This window comes from Ochotona princeps, chromosome 16 (assembly GCF_030435755.1).
Source record: "Ochotona princeps isolate mOchPri1 chromosome 16, mOchPri1.hap1, whole genome shotgun sequence".
NCBI lineage: Eukaryota > Metazoa > Chordata > Mammalia > Lagomorpha > Ochotonidae > Ochotona > Ochotona princeps.
In genome coordinates, this window is record NC_080847.1 from 2,464,788 (window position 1) to 2,483,598 (window position 18,811).

The following is an 18,811-nucleotide window of genomic DNA, read 5'->3' on the forward strand; positions in this document are numbered from 1 at the left end:
CGGAAGCAGCGAGGAGCTCCACCTCCTCTCGGGTGGCTGTGGGGCTCCCTTGGCTGCGTTTGCTTGCTGTCCCCAGACGCCCGGCGCTTCCCTGAGGGCTGGTGCCCGCGCTGACTGAGCCACAGCCAGTGTGGTGGTGTCTGGGCCGGGTGTGCCTGCCAGTTGAGGGCTCGTGGCCTCGGGTGTGCCGAGCTGGCCTCCCAGAGGACCTGTCAAATGTCCATCTGCAGCTCGTGCTTCGGCTCTGGTGTCGTGGGTGCTGCACTGGACAGAGGCCCTGGAGATGGCTGGGGTGACCCTGTCTTGCCCCTAAATGTGTCTGGCCCTGAGTTCTGTCCTGCCTGTAGTGGTGCTATTCTCGTTGAGTGTTGTTGGCAACGCTTCGTGTGTGTGTGTGTGTGTGTCCTGCCTGTAGTGGTGCTATTCTCCTCGTTGAGTGTGTTGTTGGCATCGCTTCGTGTGTGTGTGTGTGTATTTGCTGCATTTTGTGGGTGCGCTTTCCCTGAGGGATCTGACTTGGGAATCCAATTGCCCAAGGCTTTTGCAGTCCCATCCTTCGTCCCCCCGGCCTTGCCCCAGGGGTCAGAGTGGGATGCTGGCGTTGGCACAGCATTGCTCTGAGATCCCGCCATACCCGAGGTGCAGGACACAGGGTGCTGAGTGGCTGGCACGGTGTGCCCCAGCCCTCTGGCGTAAAGTACACAGCCGAGGCTTCCTCCAGGTCATGTTGCTATTCAGACATTTGCTTGTGAGCCCCATGGAACCCCCGGGAGCCCAGAGGGCTGACGGCCGGGAGGGCATGGGGTGGTTTCAGGAGCCCCAACACTGAGGATGCGGAGTTTGACACAGTATGTGCCCTGGCTGTAGTGGGCGCCCCTCAGAACTGTGCAGCTTCCCCGTGTCCCCCCTTCCGTGCACACACTCCTCCCAGGCACTCCACGCAGAGCACTGAGTGGTGGAATCCAAAATCCACACGTGAATTTGCCAACTTTTCTTTGCACCAAAATAAAACTTTTTATTTTTATTTTAAAACTATATATTTGTATGAGAGGCAGAGAGAAAGAGTGAGCCCATAGCTGTTGGTGCACTGCGCAGCCGGGAACTCTGTCCCGTGGGCACCACTGGAATCATGGGAGCTGTGCTGGTGCCGGCTGCTGTGCTGGAGTCAGGGACGTGAGCAGGCGTTGCACCTGCCAGCTCAGACCCCTATGCCCAGGAGGGCAGTGCCCTCACGAAGTGTTCCTGGGCCTCTTTGTGGGATTGCTTGTTGAGATTTCCTTAGAAGTACCTGGGTAGGAGGGGTGGGTTCCTGTGCCCAGTTGGGATTCTGCCGGCTCGTCCTGCGGCGGCTGAGTAGACGCAGAGGGAGCAGGCACTGCGGTTTACGGCTGCACATTGCCCTGCTGGCCGCCGGCACCAGATGTGTTTTCCTGAGCTTGCCGTCTCACGTCCTCTCTGGAGAAAACACTTCCAGGCTCCAGGTCCCACCTAAGCAACTTCTAGAAAGTTCTCAGAAATTCCAACTTGTTCAAAATCTCCTGGATTCAAGTCCCCTGGTGGCTACTAACTCTCCCGCAGTCCATCAGTTCTTCGGGCACCCGTGGCCCTCCCAGCTCCTGAGGCTGTAGATGTGTCTTCGGTCAGGGTCTACGCCCCCAAGGCAGGGTTAACTTTTGCCCCTGTGTAAGGTTTGGCCTGGAGGGATTCCTTGGTTTTGATGCACGCCCCCTAGTGGCAGCGCCGTTGGCTGCCGCCACCATCCTGGCTTCCCTGAGTTGGTTCCGGATGTCTTGTGACTGGTCATCTGGCTGGCGTGTGGGCCACTCCTGGGGCCACACAAAACTGTCTTTTGGCCATTTCAGAGTCTGGGTCTGTCCACTTACATTTCAGAACAGTCGTACTGGGGTTCCGATCGTACCTGCGCGAAGAGCATCCGTCAGTTCTGGGGAGAACTGGTGGCTCTCCCGAGCCTCGGCCGCCGATTCATGCGTGTGGTTGTCTCTCTGCTTATTTTCCAGTTTTTGAAATTGGTATGTGGTGGTTCTCAGGCCATAGAGCCTGTACTCATGGCATTGCTTCACACCTCAGTCTTTAGAATATTTAGTTTTCCTAAAATGGCACTGCACGTTTTGCCAGCTGGCAACTGTTCATTACTGGAGTGTAGACACACCATTGATTGGTGCTGACCTGGTATATTTTGGCCTAACTCACCTATTCTCCTTTTAAAGATTCCTTGGGGTGTCCTCTGCTGCTTGTTGCTGTCGGTGTATCTGGTCCCAGTTAGGACTCCCGGGTCGTGGTTTGCACACAGTGGGAGCTGGGCCCCCTCACCTCAGTGAGGGTGGGGGTCTGCAGGTCCCTGAGGATTCAGCAAGGACATGTCTACTGTGTCCTGGTTGGCTGAGACTTTGTTGTTTAAAATCAAGAGGGGGGCATAACTTTAGCAGATGCTTGTCCCACAGTTCACAGCACCATGGGGGTTCCCAGCTGTGGGCTAGCAGCTGGAGGCAGGCACCAGTGAGTTTGGCTGAGTTTTTCCATCTTGGGATACACTAGCAAGTGTCTCGCCCCTTCTGCAGTTTTCTCTAGCCGAGTAAACTTTGTCAGTTTCAGTAGGACCTAGCTGTTCGCTGCCTTTGGCCGTGTCAATGGGAGGTCTAAGCCAGGGCTTCAGCAGCTTTCCTGGGTGGAGGGCACTTTAGAGGTGGGTTTTTAGCTTAGTTTTTGTAGCTTAGCTTGCAGAGCTAATGAGTGCTGCTATGTGCTGTGCCTCCACTGTCCACACAGGGCGGCTCTTCCTGGGATCGAGGGACCTTGTGACGCACAGCAATGGCCTCTGATGGAGCTTCCGGCAGCTGCAGGTCTGCAGCCAGGCTGGTCCAGGGCATCTCCTGTGTACTCAAGTCAGCTGTGGCCCCACTTGTCTGTGGCACCTCCCGGCCAGCCTGTGTGGGGCAGTGTGGCCTCCCCTGGTTGTGCCCGAGTGGGCAGTGCCCTCTTGGCTCCGTCACAGATGGGAAAGTGGACTTAGTTTTTTAAACAGCATGGGGTGTCAGGACAGCTCTGCCCGAAGGCCAAGAGGGAGGGACAGAGCGACACACGGTTTTCTGAGAGCATTAATCCCATGTGCGCCCTCACGTTGCTGTGCCCCCAGGACACACACGGGCAGAAGGCAGAGCCGACTCAGGGGCCAGGACAGGGGCTGGTGGCCGCGCTGGCTTTGGGGTGCGTCTGGCCCTTCCTGGGCCCCCAGCAGCACTTCTCACACAGCTTGAGGAGCTCCGACGAAACGAACACGGACGAGGCCAGCCCCGTGAGAAAGAGCAGGTCTGCGGAGGTGAGCAGAGGAGCATCATGGATGCCAGCTGTGCCGGCCCAGCCGCTGGCACCCTGGCTCCCGAGCTGTGTCCTGAGAAAGCCAGAGAGGGGCACAGGGCTCCCCTGGAGGCAAAGGACCAGCCCTGCTGCTTCCCCTGACACAGCAGAGCCCCTCCCCCCTCGAGAAACAAACCTGGGGTGGCCCAGAGCCTGGGCAGGGCACAGGGGCATGCTGGGCCCTAGGTAACAGTGCCTGGGGTCTCCCCACTCCCTGGGGATGGTCGGGGCACAGGGGCTGCCCAGCTCAGCTGCGGCAAGGGGCAGCTGCCTCTCTTCCTGCTGGTGGAGGCAGGCATGAAGCACTGCTGGAGTGCTGTGCACCGGTGTCCACAGCAACACAGGCCAAGTGACCACGCTGGCTTGCATGGAGGTCACGGGCACTGCCCCCTGCAGCCTCAGACATGCCTGGCTAAGCCCAAGCTCCTGGGAGGGGTCAAGGACAGGCAGGGTGGGCAGGGCTGGGCCCACAGCCAGCTGTGGTCACTGTTGGGCCGCCCCTGCCAGTGCAACTTGAGAGAAAGGCAGTGCCAGTAGCCTGGGGAGGTCACAGCAGGCCTGGCCACTACACCTGCTCTGTCCAGCAGCGGGTGGGGGCAGCTGCTGCCTTAGGTGAGCAGTGTTTGGGTCACCGCCGCTGCAGTGTCACGCAGGCGTCACAGTCAGGGCCGAGCCAGAGCCTCCTCTGGCTGCCCCGCATCTTCAGGCTCGCAGCCTCCCACTGAGCCCAGGAATGGGGAGAGGCCCTGTGGGTAGGGGGTTTGACGTGGGGGGAGGAAGCTGTGCTCACCGAGCGCACCCAGGTTCTCTGTCTGGAAGACCTTTTGCAGGGGCGGGGTGTAGATGACGGCCAGCTGGCCCAGGATGGAGCCCAGCACCGAGTAGAGGAACATGTGGTTCCGGAAGAAGCCGAGATCCATGATCAGTTTGGTCTGCAGGCAGAAGGGCCCCATGGGCTGCTGCAAGAGCTGCCCTCATCCCACAGGGGCAGGGGGCACGGGGCAGGGCTGAGGGGCCAGTGTAGCTAACCTGGGAGCGGCAGGTCAGGGCGTTGAAGAGGTCGAAGAAGACAAAGCAGGTGAAAGTCATGGTCGTGGTGCGGGGGGTGCTGGTGCCATCTGCGGGAATCTGCAAGGCCAGGCACAGCCTGGGTGAGAGGGAGGAGGCAGCTGTGCCCACGGGCTGCTCGGGAGCAGGCTGGCAGGATCGGGGGTGAGAGGAGCTGGTCTGGAAGCTGCGTTCCGGGGTGGTGCTGGCACAGTGGTTACTGCGCTTCCTGTCCGAGCACCTGGGCTCTCGTCCTGAACTGCTTGCAGCTTCCTGCAGCCCGTGTGGGACCCATGTGGCGTCCCAGGCTTGTGGCTTCTGCTGGCTCCTACGGACATCTGGGGCACGGGCAGCAGGCATGGGAGAACGTGTTCTCCCCCCAGCCCCGTCTCTCTCCACCTTTCAAAACAGTCAGTGGTTTCCTTCTGTCTGGAAGTCTTTCCCAACTACCCGCTGGTTTGCTGATGAGCCACTGGAAGGAGGGGCTGACAGGTGCAGGTGGTACGGGTCAAAGGGAGGCCACTCCTGCAGGAGGAAGTGGTCCCAGGGAGAGGACTGCGCTCTTGGTAGGGGATCTCCCTACCAAGGACAGGGAGGTGGCTGACCCTGGAGCGCTGGGGAGGAAGCGCGGCTATGACCGGCCCGGGGAGAGAAGCTGCAGATCCCAGAGGGGGTTGGCTGACGCTGTGGGGGCTGGGCCCCTCCAGCCCCGCTGCTGCTGGGTGAGAGCTCACCCTGTGAGACAGCTGAGGCCGACTGTACAGGGGCCCACCAGGCATGGACAAGGCTGAGCACATAGAGTGGACACCACACAGAGTTTTGGCCTGAGAACGGCAGGAGCCGTCCCCTACCTGCACGTGGACCACACCGGGCAGCTCAGGGGAAGCTGGGTGGGCCCAGCATCATGTCCACCCCTTAGGGGTCTTCACCCTGTTTCCTACTGACGGGGGTTGAAGGAGGGCCCCCAGCCCTCAGTAGGAAAACTGTATCCTGTGCTGTGTCCCCACTCCTGCCTCTGTCGCTGCCTTTCCCCTGCCCACCCTGGGTCAGCCTTGTGGGGTGGGTATCCTGCGGTGTGGGCATTGTGCCATCCCCAAGTGAAGCAGCACAGCTCAGGGCTCACCTCTTTCCAGAAGACGAACAGCGTCCCGCTGATGATGATGGCGGCAGACAGGAGGATACGCAGGAGGAGCGCGCGGCCCAGGATCGTGTCCTGTACCCTGCGGGGCGGCTGTCCCAGGGCGTCCTTGTCCACGGGCTCCACCCCCAGGCTGCCCAGAGAGAGGCCACATGTGAACCAGGAGGCTGGGGCTCAGCTGGGGTGGGCATCAGCTGCGGCCGAGGGCTGCTCTTGCACCGACGTCTGCCTACCCCACCTGTCCCTCCCTCCAAGAGCTGCCTGCACGGTTCCTTCTGGTACCCACTGGTGCCTGATGGCATGGCAGTTGCCTACCCCTGCAAGGCTGCCACAGGGGTCCTCCTTCATCCTCTGACACCTGCCATTGCTGGAAGGGGCCCCAGCCAGGCCTGCCCTAGAGCCCCCTGCCAAGACAAACAGGAGCTGGGCTCTGGCCTGGGTGCTCTTCCAAAGTTGGACTAAGCGGGGTGGCGTGAACAAGAGGCCAAGGCCTCCCTCTGCATGGGACAGCTGATACCCTACTCCCGGCGAGGAGGGTGCTTGTAAGAGACAGGGTGACAACCACTCCCTGGGCAGCTGTCAGCAAAGCAAGGAAGGGTGGCTACAGAGGATGCTGGCACTTAACCCCACAGCCTGCTTTGGGTCTGCAGAGGTCTCCGACTCCTGTGCCGGCCACTCCCACACGTAAGTTGTGCCCTGGCCCGTGCCAGAGGCTGGGTGCCAGCAGAGAGCAAGCAGCACCTGCCTCTGCTGTGGGAGGGGTAGTGGGTTCTGATCAGGGGCAGCAAAGTGGGTAGAAGGGGGCTGCACTGGGGTTAACAGGGAAGACTTTTGGAGGCGGATGGTTGTGGTCCCTCCCAGCCACACCTGCCCCACTCCCTGCAGGGCCCACTGGCGCTGGGGCACGGAGTCTCACCTCTGTGCCGGGGGCCCGTCCATGATGATGTTGATCCATAGGATCTGCATGGCGTTGAGGGGGCTGGGCAGGTTGAAGACAGTGGACAGGGTGATGAGGCTGAGGGCGGAGATGCTCCTGCAGGGCAGGTGTGGGCCGTGACAGCTGCCGGCCGGCCTGGGCAGTGCCTACATGCCCTCCACCCCCGGAACAGGATGGACTTACGTGCTCAGCTGGAAGCGCACGAAGTTCTTGATGTTGTGGAAGATGCCCTTGCCTTCCTCCACTGCACTCCTGGGGGAGGGAGAGGGTGAGGGGCCCGGCCGGGGGCCATGCTGCTGGCACGGGGTGGGGGCTGCTGCGCCCCGTGGGGCCTACACCTACACACTCACTGTCTCCTCGTGGCACAGCTCAGGGGGCAGGCAGGTGGCTTCAGGGACGGAAGGGGGAGTGGGGGATTCGTGCTAAAACATTTACAAAAGAGAGACCATAGAGCTGTAAACTCACTGTACTTCTCAATTTTGTTGTTGAAAGGCAGTTACAGAGAGAACTTCCATCTGCTGGTTTACTCAGACAGCCTCAGCTGCCAGAGCTGGGCTGGTCTGGCCAGGAGCTGCTTCTTGGTCTCCCACGTGGGCATTAGCCATAATCCCAGGTGCATTGGCAGGGAGCTGGACCAGAAATGGAGCAGCCAGGCCTCGAACCCATGCCCATGTAGGATGCCGACACTGCAGGCAGTGGCTTAACATCACAGTGCCAGTCCCTCAGCGCACTTGTTAAACACTGTGGGAGCAAATTGTGTGGTGGCTTTGTGGTAAGGGCTTAAGCCTCTGCTATCAGAGTCCCTACTGCTCCACTTCAACCCAGCGCCCTGTTGTCGCACTTGGGAGGCAGCTAATGGCCCAGGTACTGGGGCGCTGCCACGCACACAGGGTGAAGCTCCCGGCTTGGCCCAGCCCTGGCCTTTGGAGAAGTGAACCAGGGGCTGTGACATCTCTTTGTCTACTTTTCAGATAAATCAAACTTACAGTACACCACCTGGGGCTCCTGTGGGTGGCATAATTGGGGTGTGTGACAGATGCAAGAATCGAGTCTTCATTAGAACTAACTGAAATGAGCCTCCCTGGCTCCTGCCCACTGCCCAGGGCCTTGTAGGCTGTCATTACACACGACCTCAGCCGGGCTGACCCAGAGCGGGAGGTGCAGGGTCTAGTGTCAGGGTGGATCAGCCCTGTCACAGTGTAGTGGCCCAACATGTGGTCACTCCCCGCAACCCCAGGACTCCTCCCAGGCAGGAGCCCCCACAGCCCCCCAACACAGCTGGCCGTCTGGTCCCCGGCAGCCGCTCACAAGATGGCTGAGAAGTCGTCGTCCACCAGGATCATGGTGGCGGCTTCCTTGCTGACGTCCGTCCCCATCTGCCCCATGGCGATCCCGATGTCGGCCGACTTGAGGGCCACTGCGTCGTTCACACCATCCCCCGTCATGGCCACGATCGCCCCCGACTCCTGCAGTGCCTTTGGGGAGTGAGCACGCAAGCGAGCCGATGGAGGCTTGCAGCCCAAGGACACCCCTTCCGGATGCTTCTGCCTCCCTCCCTGTCCGGAGGGTGCTGAGTGGCCAGCCCAGCTCCACCTGCACGAGCAACCCCTCGAACCACTCAGCCTCGGTCTGCCCCCTTCTCCCTGCCTTCCCCGCAGTAGGCACCTGGACAGTCACCCCACTACATCTCCAAAACAAGGCAGTGCCCAAGAAATGAACACTTTGAGAAGAAAAACTAGCTGTGGCATAGCTGATAAAGCCGCCTGCAGTGTCCCATACAGGGGCCAGTTTGTGTCCTGTCTCACTTCTGACCCAGCTCTCTGCTACGGCCTGGGAAAGCAGCGGAAGACGGCCCACGTGCTTGGGCCCTGCACCCGAAGAGACCTGGACAAGGAGCTCCTGGCTTTGGTTTGGCTGAGCCCTTGGGGAGTGAAACTAGCAGAGGGAAAGGTCCCTTTCCTTAGCTCTGGCTTTGCTTTTCTTTGCTAAGATGTATTTTAATGGAAAGAGTTACAGAGAGCGAATCTTCCACCTGCTGCTGTCACTCTATAAATGATCCCAATGGCCAGAGCGGAACCAAGCTGCAGCCAGGAGCTTCCTCTCAATGTTCCATGAGGGCACAGGTGCTCAGAGATTTGGGCCACCTTCCCTGCTTTCCCAGGCCAAAAGTAGGGAGCTGGATCAGAAGTGGAGCAGCCCGGACTCGAACTGGCACCCACATGGGAAGGCAACGCTGCAGACAGAGGATTAGCCTGTATGCCATTGCGCTGGCCCCTAAACTCTGGCTTTCAAATACTTAAAAAAAAAAAAAGTAGTTTCCACAGACTGTGATCAGAGGGGCTCGGGCATGGTCCCAGGTTCCACACACAACTAGAACACGGCCCGGTGCCCATGGCATGCCTGCTTCCCTCCTCCCCCCCAGTACCTTGATGATCTTGAGCTTGTGTTTGGGGCTGGTCCTGAAGAACACAGACACCTGCAGCAGGGAGGCGCGAGGTCAGAGTCTGAGACGGGGAGCCCGCCCCGCCCAGTTCCTGCCTCAGGAGCTCCACCTTCTGGACGCGCTTGGCCAGCTCGCTCAGCTCGGTGCCGTCCACCTCCTCCCCAGACATGGCCTGCAGCTTCCCATCACACAGGCCGATGCTTCTGCCTTTGGGGAGAAGTGAGTTAGAGATCCTTGAGGTTCCAGGGGTGGGGCCTCCAGCCCCCCAACCCTCTGCATGCAGACATCCACGAGGATTAGGCTCTGTGTCAGCTTCGTGGCCCTGCCCCTGCCCGCCCCCCAGAAGTGACGCCTAGCAACAGCCTCACATCCCCAGGGAGAAGCGGCCACCCCAAGGTCCCACAGCCCGGGGAGGGGCAAACTTGGATCTTGATGTGGCTCTGATTCCAAAGCTGGTGCCAGGAGCCAGACTGACACTGTGCAACACTGCCCACCGGGAAGATGTGGCATACAGCAGGTCCTCAGTGCACAAGAGCCTGGCCCCTTCTGGGGAACAGACTCCCAGGAGTGGCATGCCAACTGCCCACTGGATCCTGCCAGGCGTAGTGCTCCCGACCCAGCCTTGGCCCATGAGGCAGGAATGCCATGGAGGAAGGGAGCAGGCTCCTCACATCCTCTTCCCTTGCGTACCTACAGCCAGGGCCGTCTCCAGCGCGTCCCCCGTGATCATGGCCACTGACACGCCCGAGGCACGCAGCACCTGCACAGCTTCCTTCACGCCAGCCCTTGGCGGGTCCATGATGCCCACCAGGCCCAGGAACATCAGCGCGCCCAGCTCGGGTCCAGAGGCCAGGGCCAGCACTGAGGAGAGACCACCACCGAGCAGGGGTCAGCGGGGTGTGGGGTAGAGGTCACCATGGCCAGTACTCTCCAGGGCTCCTGCTTGGAGAACGCTGCCCATGTGGAAACCACAGGGGCAGGCAGGTGCCACTGAGTGCCGGGGTGGTGTGTGGGGGCGTCTTGCTCCGCATGTGACCTCGGGTACTGAGCATGCTCTTTTCCGCCTGACCACCCTCCCGAGGGCTGCCTAGCCACTGAGCCACCCGCACTGACCACGCAGGCCCTGAGAGCCCATCCTCGCCTCCTCCTGCAGGCAGAAGGCCCGGTGCTGCGGCGTCAGGGGCAGGGGAATACCCCCGTGGTTATAGCTGGTGCAGGAGCCGATCACCTCTTCGAAAGCCCCTTTCATGAAGTAGATGTCGTCCTGGTCCTGGGAGAGGAGAGAGGGAGACTTGAGATGGAGGAAGGAGAGGAAAAGGCAGCCCTAGGTCCCAGCCCAGGTGACCAGCACTCTCTTTGGGGGTGGAGTCAGCCCCATCATGACAGGTACACGAACCAACAGGACAAGCAGGACCTCAGTGTGGGAGGTCCAGGAAGTAGTGGCTCAGTCAGTGCTGGCCAGCACAGGGCAACCACAGGGACATGTGCCACTCAGCCACCCTCAGTCATTCAGGCCAGAGACACCTGAACCTGCCACCTAGGCACCAGCAGGCATAGGTTGCTGGGTGGCACGCACTTCTGCCTCAGCAGGCCTGGTCCCGGGTGGCATTGTTGCCACCACTCCAGGGATGCCGCTTTGAGAGATGCCCGGAAGAGGACACAGTCTAACAGCCACTGGCTGTCAGTGGCCAGGTGGGTCCCGAGCCCCAAGGCTGCATTTGGAGGCGGGGATACAGCACTCACCCCACTCTTGGTGCTGCACCTCACGGCCATCCACTTCTGCTTGGAGCTGAACGGGATCTCCTTCTTCCTCACATACGCATCTCTGACGTCACCCAGGTCCATCTGGGATGAGAAAGCAGCCTCGGTGAGCCACCTGCAGCCAGCCTGTCCCGGGCCACCCGCCCGCCTCATGCTCCAAAGGAGAAACACGGCTTCCCTTTCCAATGTCCCAGCAGGGATCAAACCCCCTGCCCCAAGGGGCAGAGCCCCCCAGGCGGCCGTGACCTGACACCGTGTGGGAAGACAGAAACACCCTGCTGTCCCCAGCCTGGGTGCCCGGCCAGGCCTGGCCTTAGCTTTGCCCACCTCCCAGACCAGCTGCCCAGGGGCTGACCCTCCCTTCCTCCAGCTGTCACAGAGAAACTGAACACAGAGGTAAGTTTGGGGGCAGTTGTCAGGTGCAGCAGGCGGCAGGCTTGCATCCCAGATGGAAGTGCCTTGGTCCAGGTTCCAGCTCCGCACGGGCCCCAGCTTCCGGCTCTGCACACCCTGCAAGGTGCGCACACACCCGGCAGGTGACAGCTCAGGATCTGGGTCCCTGCCACTCACATGGCCACGCCTGGGCTGTGGCAGGCATTTGGGGAGTGAACCCGTGCATGGAACATCACTATCTTTGTCTCTGTGCCCTCCAAATACTTTTGTAAAGTAAAAGTTTAAAATAACAAATATGTTTAGTGCAAGAATGTTTTTAGATACATAGTTTTTCATGCCATGAATTTCCCATAACCTTTATGATGACCTTATATTTCAAGCACACAGACTGGGAGTGCGTCCCCTACCAGGCTGCCCTTAGAAACAGGAGCTGGTGCAGGCAGGGGCCTTCTCTGCCTTCCTCCTCCCACCTGCGCTTCCAGGCTCCAGCTGTCTTCCTCCCCCTTCTACGGCTCACCTGTCCCCATGTGCCCAAGACCTAGCAGGGCCCACCAAAGGGTCCCTTACCTGCTCCTTTGGGTGCTCCAGCACTGGGGGCAGGGCAGCAAGTATGTCACATATCAGAATGAGTCAGCCCCTCATAGACAGGGGCTGGGATGGGGGCGAAGGCCCAGTACCTCCCACTCTCCCCACACCTGCATTGGCATGGGGCAGGGCCTGCTGGAGCCTTTGGAGAGCACACAGCACCCAGGGTGCCCACCTCCTCGCTCAGCCACCTGCTCCTATCCCACCCCTGCAGCCTGTGGCACTGCCCCCAGGGTTCCTACCTTCATGGCCAATGCCAGCAAGGCACCCTCTGTGGGCTGCCCAAGGACGGTGTTCCTCCTGATGACAGCGTTGTTGGCCACACAGCCGGCCTGGAGGGGGGGGTTTCCAATGCCTCTAGTTAGGACAGGGAGCTGGCACCCTGCGGGTCTAGGGAAGTCAGGGGTGCGGGCATAACCTGTGAGGTCCTGAGTGTGGGTGGTGGGGAGCAGGGCTCCGCCATGAGGATTCTGCCTGGGATGTGGCCCAGAGTGGGACAGTGGTGCTGGGTGCTCCTCCTGGTCCTGTGCTAAAGCCATCTGCTACAGACTTCAAAAAGGGTGAAGCCTGTGGGATGGGGCCTGCCTCAGCACCCCCCCAAAACACTGAGAACATGAAAAGCGGCAATGGTAAAAACACGGGGGTCCCAGCTCCCCCTGCCCCCGGACGGGAAGTGCAGCGCTCACGCCACTGCTCTGAGCCCCCCTCGCCTCAATCAGTAAAGCTGAGGGGACGTAGGGGCCTGGAGAGGCAGGACCCCCGTGATTCCCATCACATCTTCCAGCACCTGTCCAGGCAGCTGACTGTAGCCCCTCCTAGCAAAGTGGTGATGAACACAAAGGACCCTCCTCTCCTCTCCTCTCACCTCCCGCCTTCCCTGTCTGGGGCTCACGTCCTGATGCTGCGACAGCCTAAACCCTGTGGTGGGTTTAAGTGGCCCACCTGCAGCTCCGTTATCCAGCAATGCCAGGACTCCCATCTTTCCCCAAGGTACCGCTAATGCTTACCTCCACCAATTTTCCCACCGAGATGTTGGAAAATTCCTTCACTACCTCCTGGGATGGTAAAAGGCAGACGGTCCCTTCGCCGCTGTACCCAACACCGCTGACCTGCAGAACCCCCGCCCCCCGAAAGTGTCGGTGGGAGCCAGCCACATGGTTCCTCCCAAGGACATGCCCGCCTGCTCCCCCAGATCAGAGCTGGCCAGTCGGCACCAGGGTCACTGCACAGGCAACCATGGGAAGTAAGCCTGTGTCCCCACCTCCCAGCAGGGTGTGGCCAATGTTTGCTCAGAGCCACAGGAGCAGCCGCTGGGACCCTCACCCTGCCACCAGGGTGTGGAGGCAGCGTCCACCAGTGGGCGTGGCAGGACACCCAGAAGGTGCTGCTTTCAGAACGAAGTGCTGGCCCCTTGCTCAGGACAGGTTCATGGAAAAAGGAGCCAGGAGAGCAAAGGCTGCATTGAGGAGCTCACAAGTGTGCCAAGTGGACAGGAAAGGGAGGTGGCGGGTGCCAAGAACGGGTACAGTCAGCCCGTCACGGCATGGAGGGGACCCTGTTAGTGTGGCAGCTATGCTTGGCCCTCATGCACGCCGTCCAGTCCAGCCCTCTGACCAGTACAGGACCAGGCCGTGAGGCAGGCCCCGTGAATGCGCTCGGCACCCACCTCGGCGTGCAGCCCGTCAGACGTGACCAGCTGCGTCACGGTCATCTCGTTGGCCGTCAGGGTCCCTGTCTTGTCAGAGCAGATGACACTGCAGCAGCCTGGCAGGGGAGAGGGGGCGGTCACTGCCGTCTCCCCCACCCCAGGCTGACCCCGAAACGTCCCCTGAACCCGTGTGGTCTTACCTAGGGTCTCCACGATGGGCAGCTTCTTCACAATGACCCGCTTCTTGGCCATGCGCAGTACACCCAGGACCAGTGTGACCGTGACCACGATCGGCAGGCCCTCAGGGATGGCCGCCACTGCCAGGCTGCCTCGGGGATGGAGGGGAGGGTAGATGGACATAGGGACGAGGGGTCTCAGCGTCCCCCCACCTCGTGGTATACCTGCATGCCCCCGCTGCGGCTTGCCACAGGGGCTGGGAGGAGCACCGCGCAGCTCACATTCTCCCATCAGTTAGAGTGCCCGCCCGTGGGGTCATTTGACACCCCCATAAGACCAGAGGAGGGAGGTCGGAGGCTCTGCCCAGCGGTCGCCCCTCCCTGCCTCGTCCTCCAGCGTTACCCTCCTGCAGCCCTGGCAGCTCAGTCTGCGGAAGAGCATGGACTCAGCCCACCCCAACGAGGCCTCTCAGTGTGAGCTGGACAGAGGCACCCAGGGGTGACAGCTAAACAGGGGTCGCGGCACTCTGTGGCACGGGGACGGATGTTCCATGTGCACACTCGGGTAATGGGGACATGGTGCAGCGGACACCCAGGCCTGCTCTGAAAGCATTTTTGGTGGGGCCATGAGTTAACCCAAGGCGACACAGAGCGGCCGTGACCTGGCCAACGGCATGAGTAGCCGTGAGCTGACCACTGTGGGAGCTTGTGGTACACAGCCGGTTACGACATGGATGGTCACTCGACTCTTTCCACTTTGTGACTGAAAATTGTCTTTAAAGAAATTTTAAAGCAATGGTGATAAAAAGAACCCCTGGTGCTCAACAGTCCATTCATGTCCGACTGCCAGACGCAGAGCCGCGCCCCGTGGGGCCCAGAGCAGCTGCCCAGCATCTTTCCCGTGCAAACTCCAGCTTATGTTTTCAGGCCACATCTCCTGGCGGGGACCCCAGGCACCTGGACATCCAGCTCAGCGCACAAGGGAAGCCCTGGCTGGGACTGTGCCACCACCTCGGGCAGTGCCAAGAACACAACAGCCATGGCCAGAACTCCACACTGCCACGTCACTTCTGACTTCACAGGTGGCCAGTGCGGGTGGGGTGGCACAGAGGGTCCATATCTCACCATCAAAACAAACTTAGTATCTGTACCATGGACTCTGGGACCAGGGACACGTGGGGACAAGTTCTAGATCAAGATTACAGCATGGGTTTATGGCCCGGATTTGCCAAACATTTGTGGAGGCGTGGGGTGGGCACACCACACCGCACCACGGCTGGTACCTCTGTGTTCACAGCAATAAAAACAGGTCAATCAGGGCGGACCAGGAAAAGTAACTTCCCTGAGTCACCCTCAGTGTCGCTCGGGGCATGCAGGACGAGGACTGGGTTTTGAGACTGTTCTCTCGGCAGCATCGGCTCCACTCGGCCACCATGGCAGGGACCCTCATGTTGGAGACCCTGCTCTCTGGTGACCTCTTCCAGGAGGTCTCTCCGTTACCTCGAACCGTTAACCTGCTCCAGGGCTCACGCCCACCTGATGGCTCCTATCTTTCCTCTGCTCTGCCTTTCCACGTGGCCAGCCAACACTTCCCGTGCCCTGGGCTGGCACTGTGGCATAGCGGGCTAAGCCGTTTTTTTTTTTTTTTTTGCAATGCTGGTATTCACTATGGGCACAGATTTGAAATCCCAAGTATTTGAGCCCCCAAGTGCAAGTGGGTAAAACTCTAGGCTCCAACCACTGTGGCCATGTGAGATGGACAGGCGGATAGAAGGTTATGCGTCTCTCCCTCTCTTTCTAACCACCATGCAAATCAATCTTTTTATTTTTAAAGTAGCATGAAGATGATAGAGAAGGTGCAGCATGTCCACCCCTGACTGTCCAACTCTGTCCCTTCCTGCTGGAGTCCAGGCATGCCCCCACCACACCCTACAGGCACAGTCCTAGCAGCCATTCTGAGCCTTCACTGAGCCCTACCCCACCGGGACACCTGCTGTGTTATCTTACCTGGTCTTTTCTCCGTCTGCTGTCAGTTCGTCACACCCCTATCCCTGGCCACATGTGCAGGTCATGGCCCCTCCCACCTCCACAGGGCCCACTCAGCACTGGCCCCCCGTGTGCTCTGAGCACAGAATAGCTGTTACCAACGGGGACCCCCATCTATGGCCTGGAGACCCCACCAGGGCCAGCACTCGATGATGTACCCAGCTGGCCACAGCTGCTCAGCCAGCACTCGTGGGACAGACAAATGTGGCTATGGCCCACGCTGCCCAGCAGCAGCGGGGTCTGTCCCCTCAGCACTCTCCTTCTGGGTCACCATGTCGGTCCACACCTCGGCCTCCTGCTCTGTGGAACAGGAGCCCAGCCTGCCCTCACGAGCCGGGCCAGCAGGCGGCAGGGGTGGGCAGGAGGCTTGGGGACCCACACTCCTTGGCAGAAAGAGCCAACCACGGCAGAGGGAGTCGTTCCTGCACGGTGTACCTGACAGGCCAGGGACACACATGGGCAGCAGGCGAGGCCTGGCAGTGCCCTTACCTGACACCGATGGTGAACATGCTGAGCAGCTGCTTCCCCTGCAACCAGCCGAGCAGCATGATGAGACCTGTGGAGGAGACGCAGCGCTCTGCCTGGCGGCCCGAGGACCCAGGGAGGGCCTCTGCTGCTCTCGTCCCCTCAGGGACCCTTCCCACCACAGCAGAACCCTGGTCTCGCCTCCAGAAGGGCCCACGCTGCACCCAGTGAAGCGGCAGCTGGGCACAGCAGTCCACTTGCCAGTGTCTGGATTTTCCCCAAGCACGGCTGTCTGCAGTGGCTGGTGTGGCCAGCGGCGGCGGCCACGCACACCCTTCTAGCTCGCTGTCTGAGTGGTTCACTTTCTGCCTTATTGATCATTTACCAAATGTACCGCTAGGTAGAAACACTAAGCACCACACTGGGCCCCCAGAGCTGCCGCACACAGACCCGCCCCTCAACACAGGACTGATCTGTGCTGGTGAGGAAACCCCGACAGGTCAGGAGATGACCTGGGGCTGTGCGTACCAGTGAGGCCTTGGTTTCCTCCTCTGTGAAATGGGTATGGTGACCATACTGATACCCACCCCCTCCATCCAGGAATGTTCCCAAGGTTTAAGACAATTCACCCCTTGGCAGTAACACCCAGGCCATCGCTGCTAACCTTCTCAGAAGGACAGGAGCCCGAGGCTGGCCACCTGCTGGGAAGAGCCAGGGCTGAGTGGAGGTGCATGCGTGTGGGGGAGGGACATAGGGACCATCACATGTGGTGACAGTCCCAGCTTAGCTCCTGGCACATTAGGAGCACACAGATGAAATGGGCCAGAGGAGGGGGAGTAATGGAATGCAATCTCATCATAGGGGGATGTTGGAACAGACGAAGCCAGGCCCGGAGCTACAGCCTAGAGCCTCAAGTCCTTGCCTTGCCAGTGCTGGGATCCCATATGGGTACCGGTTCTAGTCCCAGCGGCCCCGCTTCCCATCCAGCTCCCTGCTTGTTGCCTGGGAAAGCAACCAGGGACGGCCCAAAGCCTTGGGACCCTGCACCCACGTGGGAGACCCAGAAGAGGCTCCGGGCTTCTGGCTTCAGATCGGCTCAGCTCCAGCCATTGTGGCTGCTTGGGGAGTGAATCATTGGACGAAAGATCTGCTCTGTCTCTCCTCCTCTCTGTATATCTGACTTTTCAATAAAGATAAATATGTTATAAAAAAGAAAAAACAAGACAAGGCCATGGGCAGTCAGAGTCCTCCCGGCATTTACTGCGACTGAGTGATCTGCCAGTGAAAGAACGGACAGCCATGGCCACTGCCCTCCCGTCCGCACTGGACAGCCACAGCCACTGCCCTCCCGTCCGCACTGGACAGCCACAGCCACTGCCCTCCCGTCCGCACTGGACAGCCACGGCCACTGCCCTCCCGTCCTCACTGGACAGCCACGGCCACTGCCCTCCCGTCTGCACTGGACAGCCACGGCCACTGCCCTCCCGTCCGCACTGGACAGCCACTGCCCTCCCGTCCGCACTGGACAGCCACGGCCACTGCCCTCCCGTCCGCACTGGACAGCCACTGCCCTCCCGTCCGCACTGGACAGCCACTGCCCTCCCGTCCTCACTGGACAGCCACGGCCACTGCCCTCCCGTCCGCACTGGACAGCCACTGCCCTCCCGTCCGCACTGGACAGCCACGGCCACTGCCCTCCCGTCCGCACTGGACAGCCACAGCCATTGCCCTCCCGTCCTCACTGGACAGCCACGGCCACTGCCCTCCCGTCCGCACTGGACAGCCACTGCCCTCCCGTCTGCACTGGACAGCCACGGCCACTGCCCTCCCGTCCACACTGGACAGCCACAGCCATTGCCCTCCCGTCCTCACTGGACAGCCACTGCCACTGCCCTCCCGTCCGCAGCAGGCATCGCTAATCTGTCACAGGCCTCCTGGCCCCGAGCCCGAGCCTGGCTGCCCAAGCTGTGTCCGGGGGCGGGGGGGGGGGGGGTAGGCACAGGAAAGACTACTGCCCCCTGCTGCTCCATGATGGGACAGAGCAGAGGTGAAGCTTCACAGTTTTGCAAACTTGGGCAGTACACCCAGAGCTGAGCTCCAGGGAGGAGCCTAAAGGTGGGGATGGGGGGGAAGTGGTGGTCAGGTAGGACGGGGCAGTGGGACTGTCACCAGAGTTGCAGAGCCCTGTCTCCCATGCCACAGCTCCCAGCACACCCTAGGTTTATTAAGGTTGTGCTGGGGCGGGCAACGTGGCATAGTAAGTCAAGACACTCCATCCCACATGAGCATCGGTTCAAGTCTCGCCTGCTCCATTTCTGAACCAGTTCTCTGTTAACATCCTAGGAAAACAGTGGAAACCTTGGGCCCCTGCACCCGCGTGGGAAACCCAGAAGAAGCTCCTGGCTTCTCGCTTTGGCCTGGCCCAGCCACAGTCATTGTAGCCATTTGAGACAAAGATTCAAGATGCCCAGATGCGCCTCTGGGCAATGTCTGAAACCCCTCACACAAGGGGTCTTGTTAAGGCTCAAAGCAAACACACAGTGTGAGAAAACTTGTGTGTGGATTCAAAACTTGCTGAGCAAATACAAGTGTCTTTGAATTCCATTTCCCTCCATACCCTTTGAAGTCTCCTGCAGGTGCTAACTCCTCCTATCTGTTTAGGGGGTCTCTCTGCTGGTGGCCTGGGCCCCCCTTAAGAGCAGAAGCTGTGCTGGCATGTGGCCCTAGGACCAGCACAGGGTCTCATGTGCCCAGCGTGCTCATGGGTCCAGGCTCATGGCACAGGGTGACCTGGGGT

General features: G+C 60.3%; 1 protein-coding gene across 2 annotated transcripts in view; it reads right to left on the bottom strand.

Annotated features, from left to right (window-relative positions):
* Positions 1–3,079: 3,079 nt before the first annotated feature.
* ATP2C2 (ATPase secretory pathway Ca2+ transporting 2) overlaps positions 3,080–18,811 on the bottom strand; it is a 34,863-nt gene continuing 19,131 nt past the window's right edge. For both annotated transcript variants that reach the window (XM_004584222.2, XM_058674608.1), the window contains 17 exons: positions 16,039–16,105; positions 13,528–13,652; positions 13,346–13,443; positions 12,687–12,788; positions 11,922–12,011; positions 10,684–10,785; positions 10,054–10,210; positions 9,631–9,801; positions 9,050–9,147; positions 8,923–8,973; positions 7,806–7,972; positions 6,681–6,749; positions 6,477–6,593; positions 5,546–5,693; positions 4,405–4,503; positions 4,166–4,307; positions 3,080–3,329 (listed from right to left, as the gene is read on the bottom strand). In XM_004584222.2, the coding sequence (XP_004584279.2) occupies positions 3,184–3,329; positions 4,166–4,307; positions 4,405–4,503; positions 5,546–5,693; positions 6,477–6,593; positions 6,681–6,749; positions 7,806–7,972; positions 8,923–8,973; positions 9,050–9,147; positions 9,631–9,801; positions 10,054–10,210; positions 10,684–10,785; positions 11,922–12,011; positions 12,687–12,788; positions 13,346–13,443; positions 13,528–13,652; positions 16,039–16,105 (1,949 nt within the window). In that variant the 3' untranslated portion in view covers positions 3,080–3,183. The remainder of the gene's footprint in view (positions 3,330–4,165; positions 4,308–4,404; positions 4,504–5,545; positions 5,694–6,476; positions 6,594–6,680; positions 6,750–7,805; positions 7,973–8,922; positions 8,974–9,049; positions 9,148–9,630; positions 9,802–10,053; positions 10,211–10,683; positions 10,786–11,921; positions 12,012–12,686; positions 12,789–13,345; positions 13,444–13,527; positions 13,653–16,038; positions 16,106–18,811) is intronic.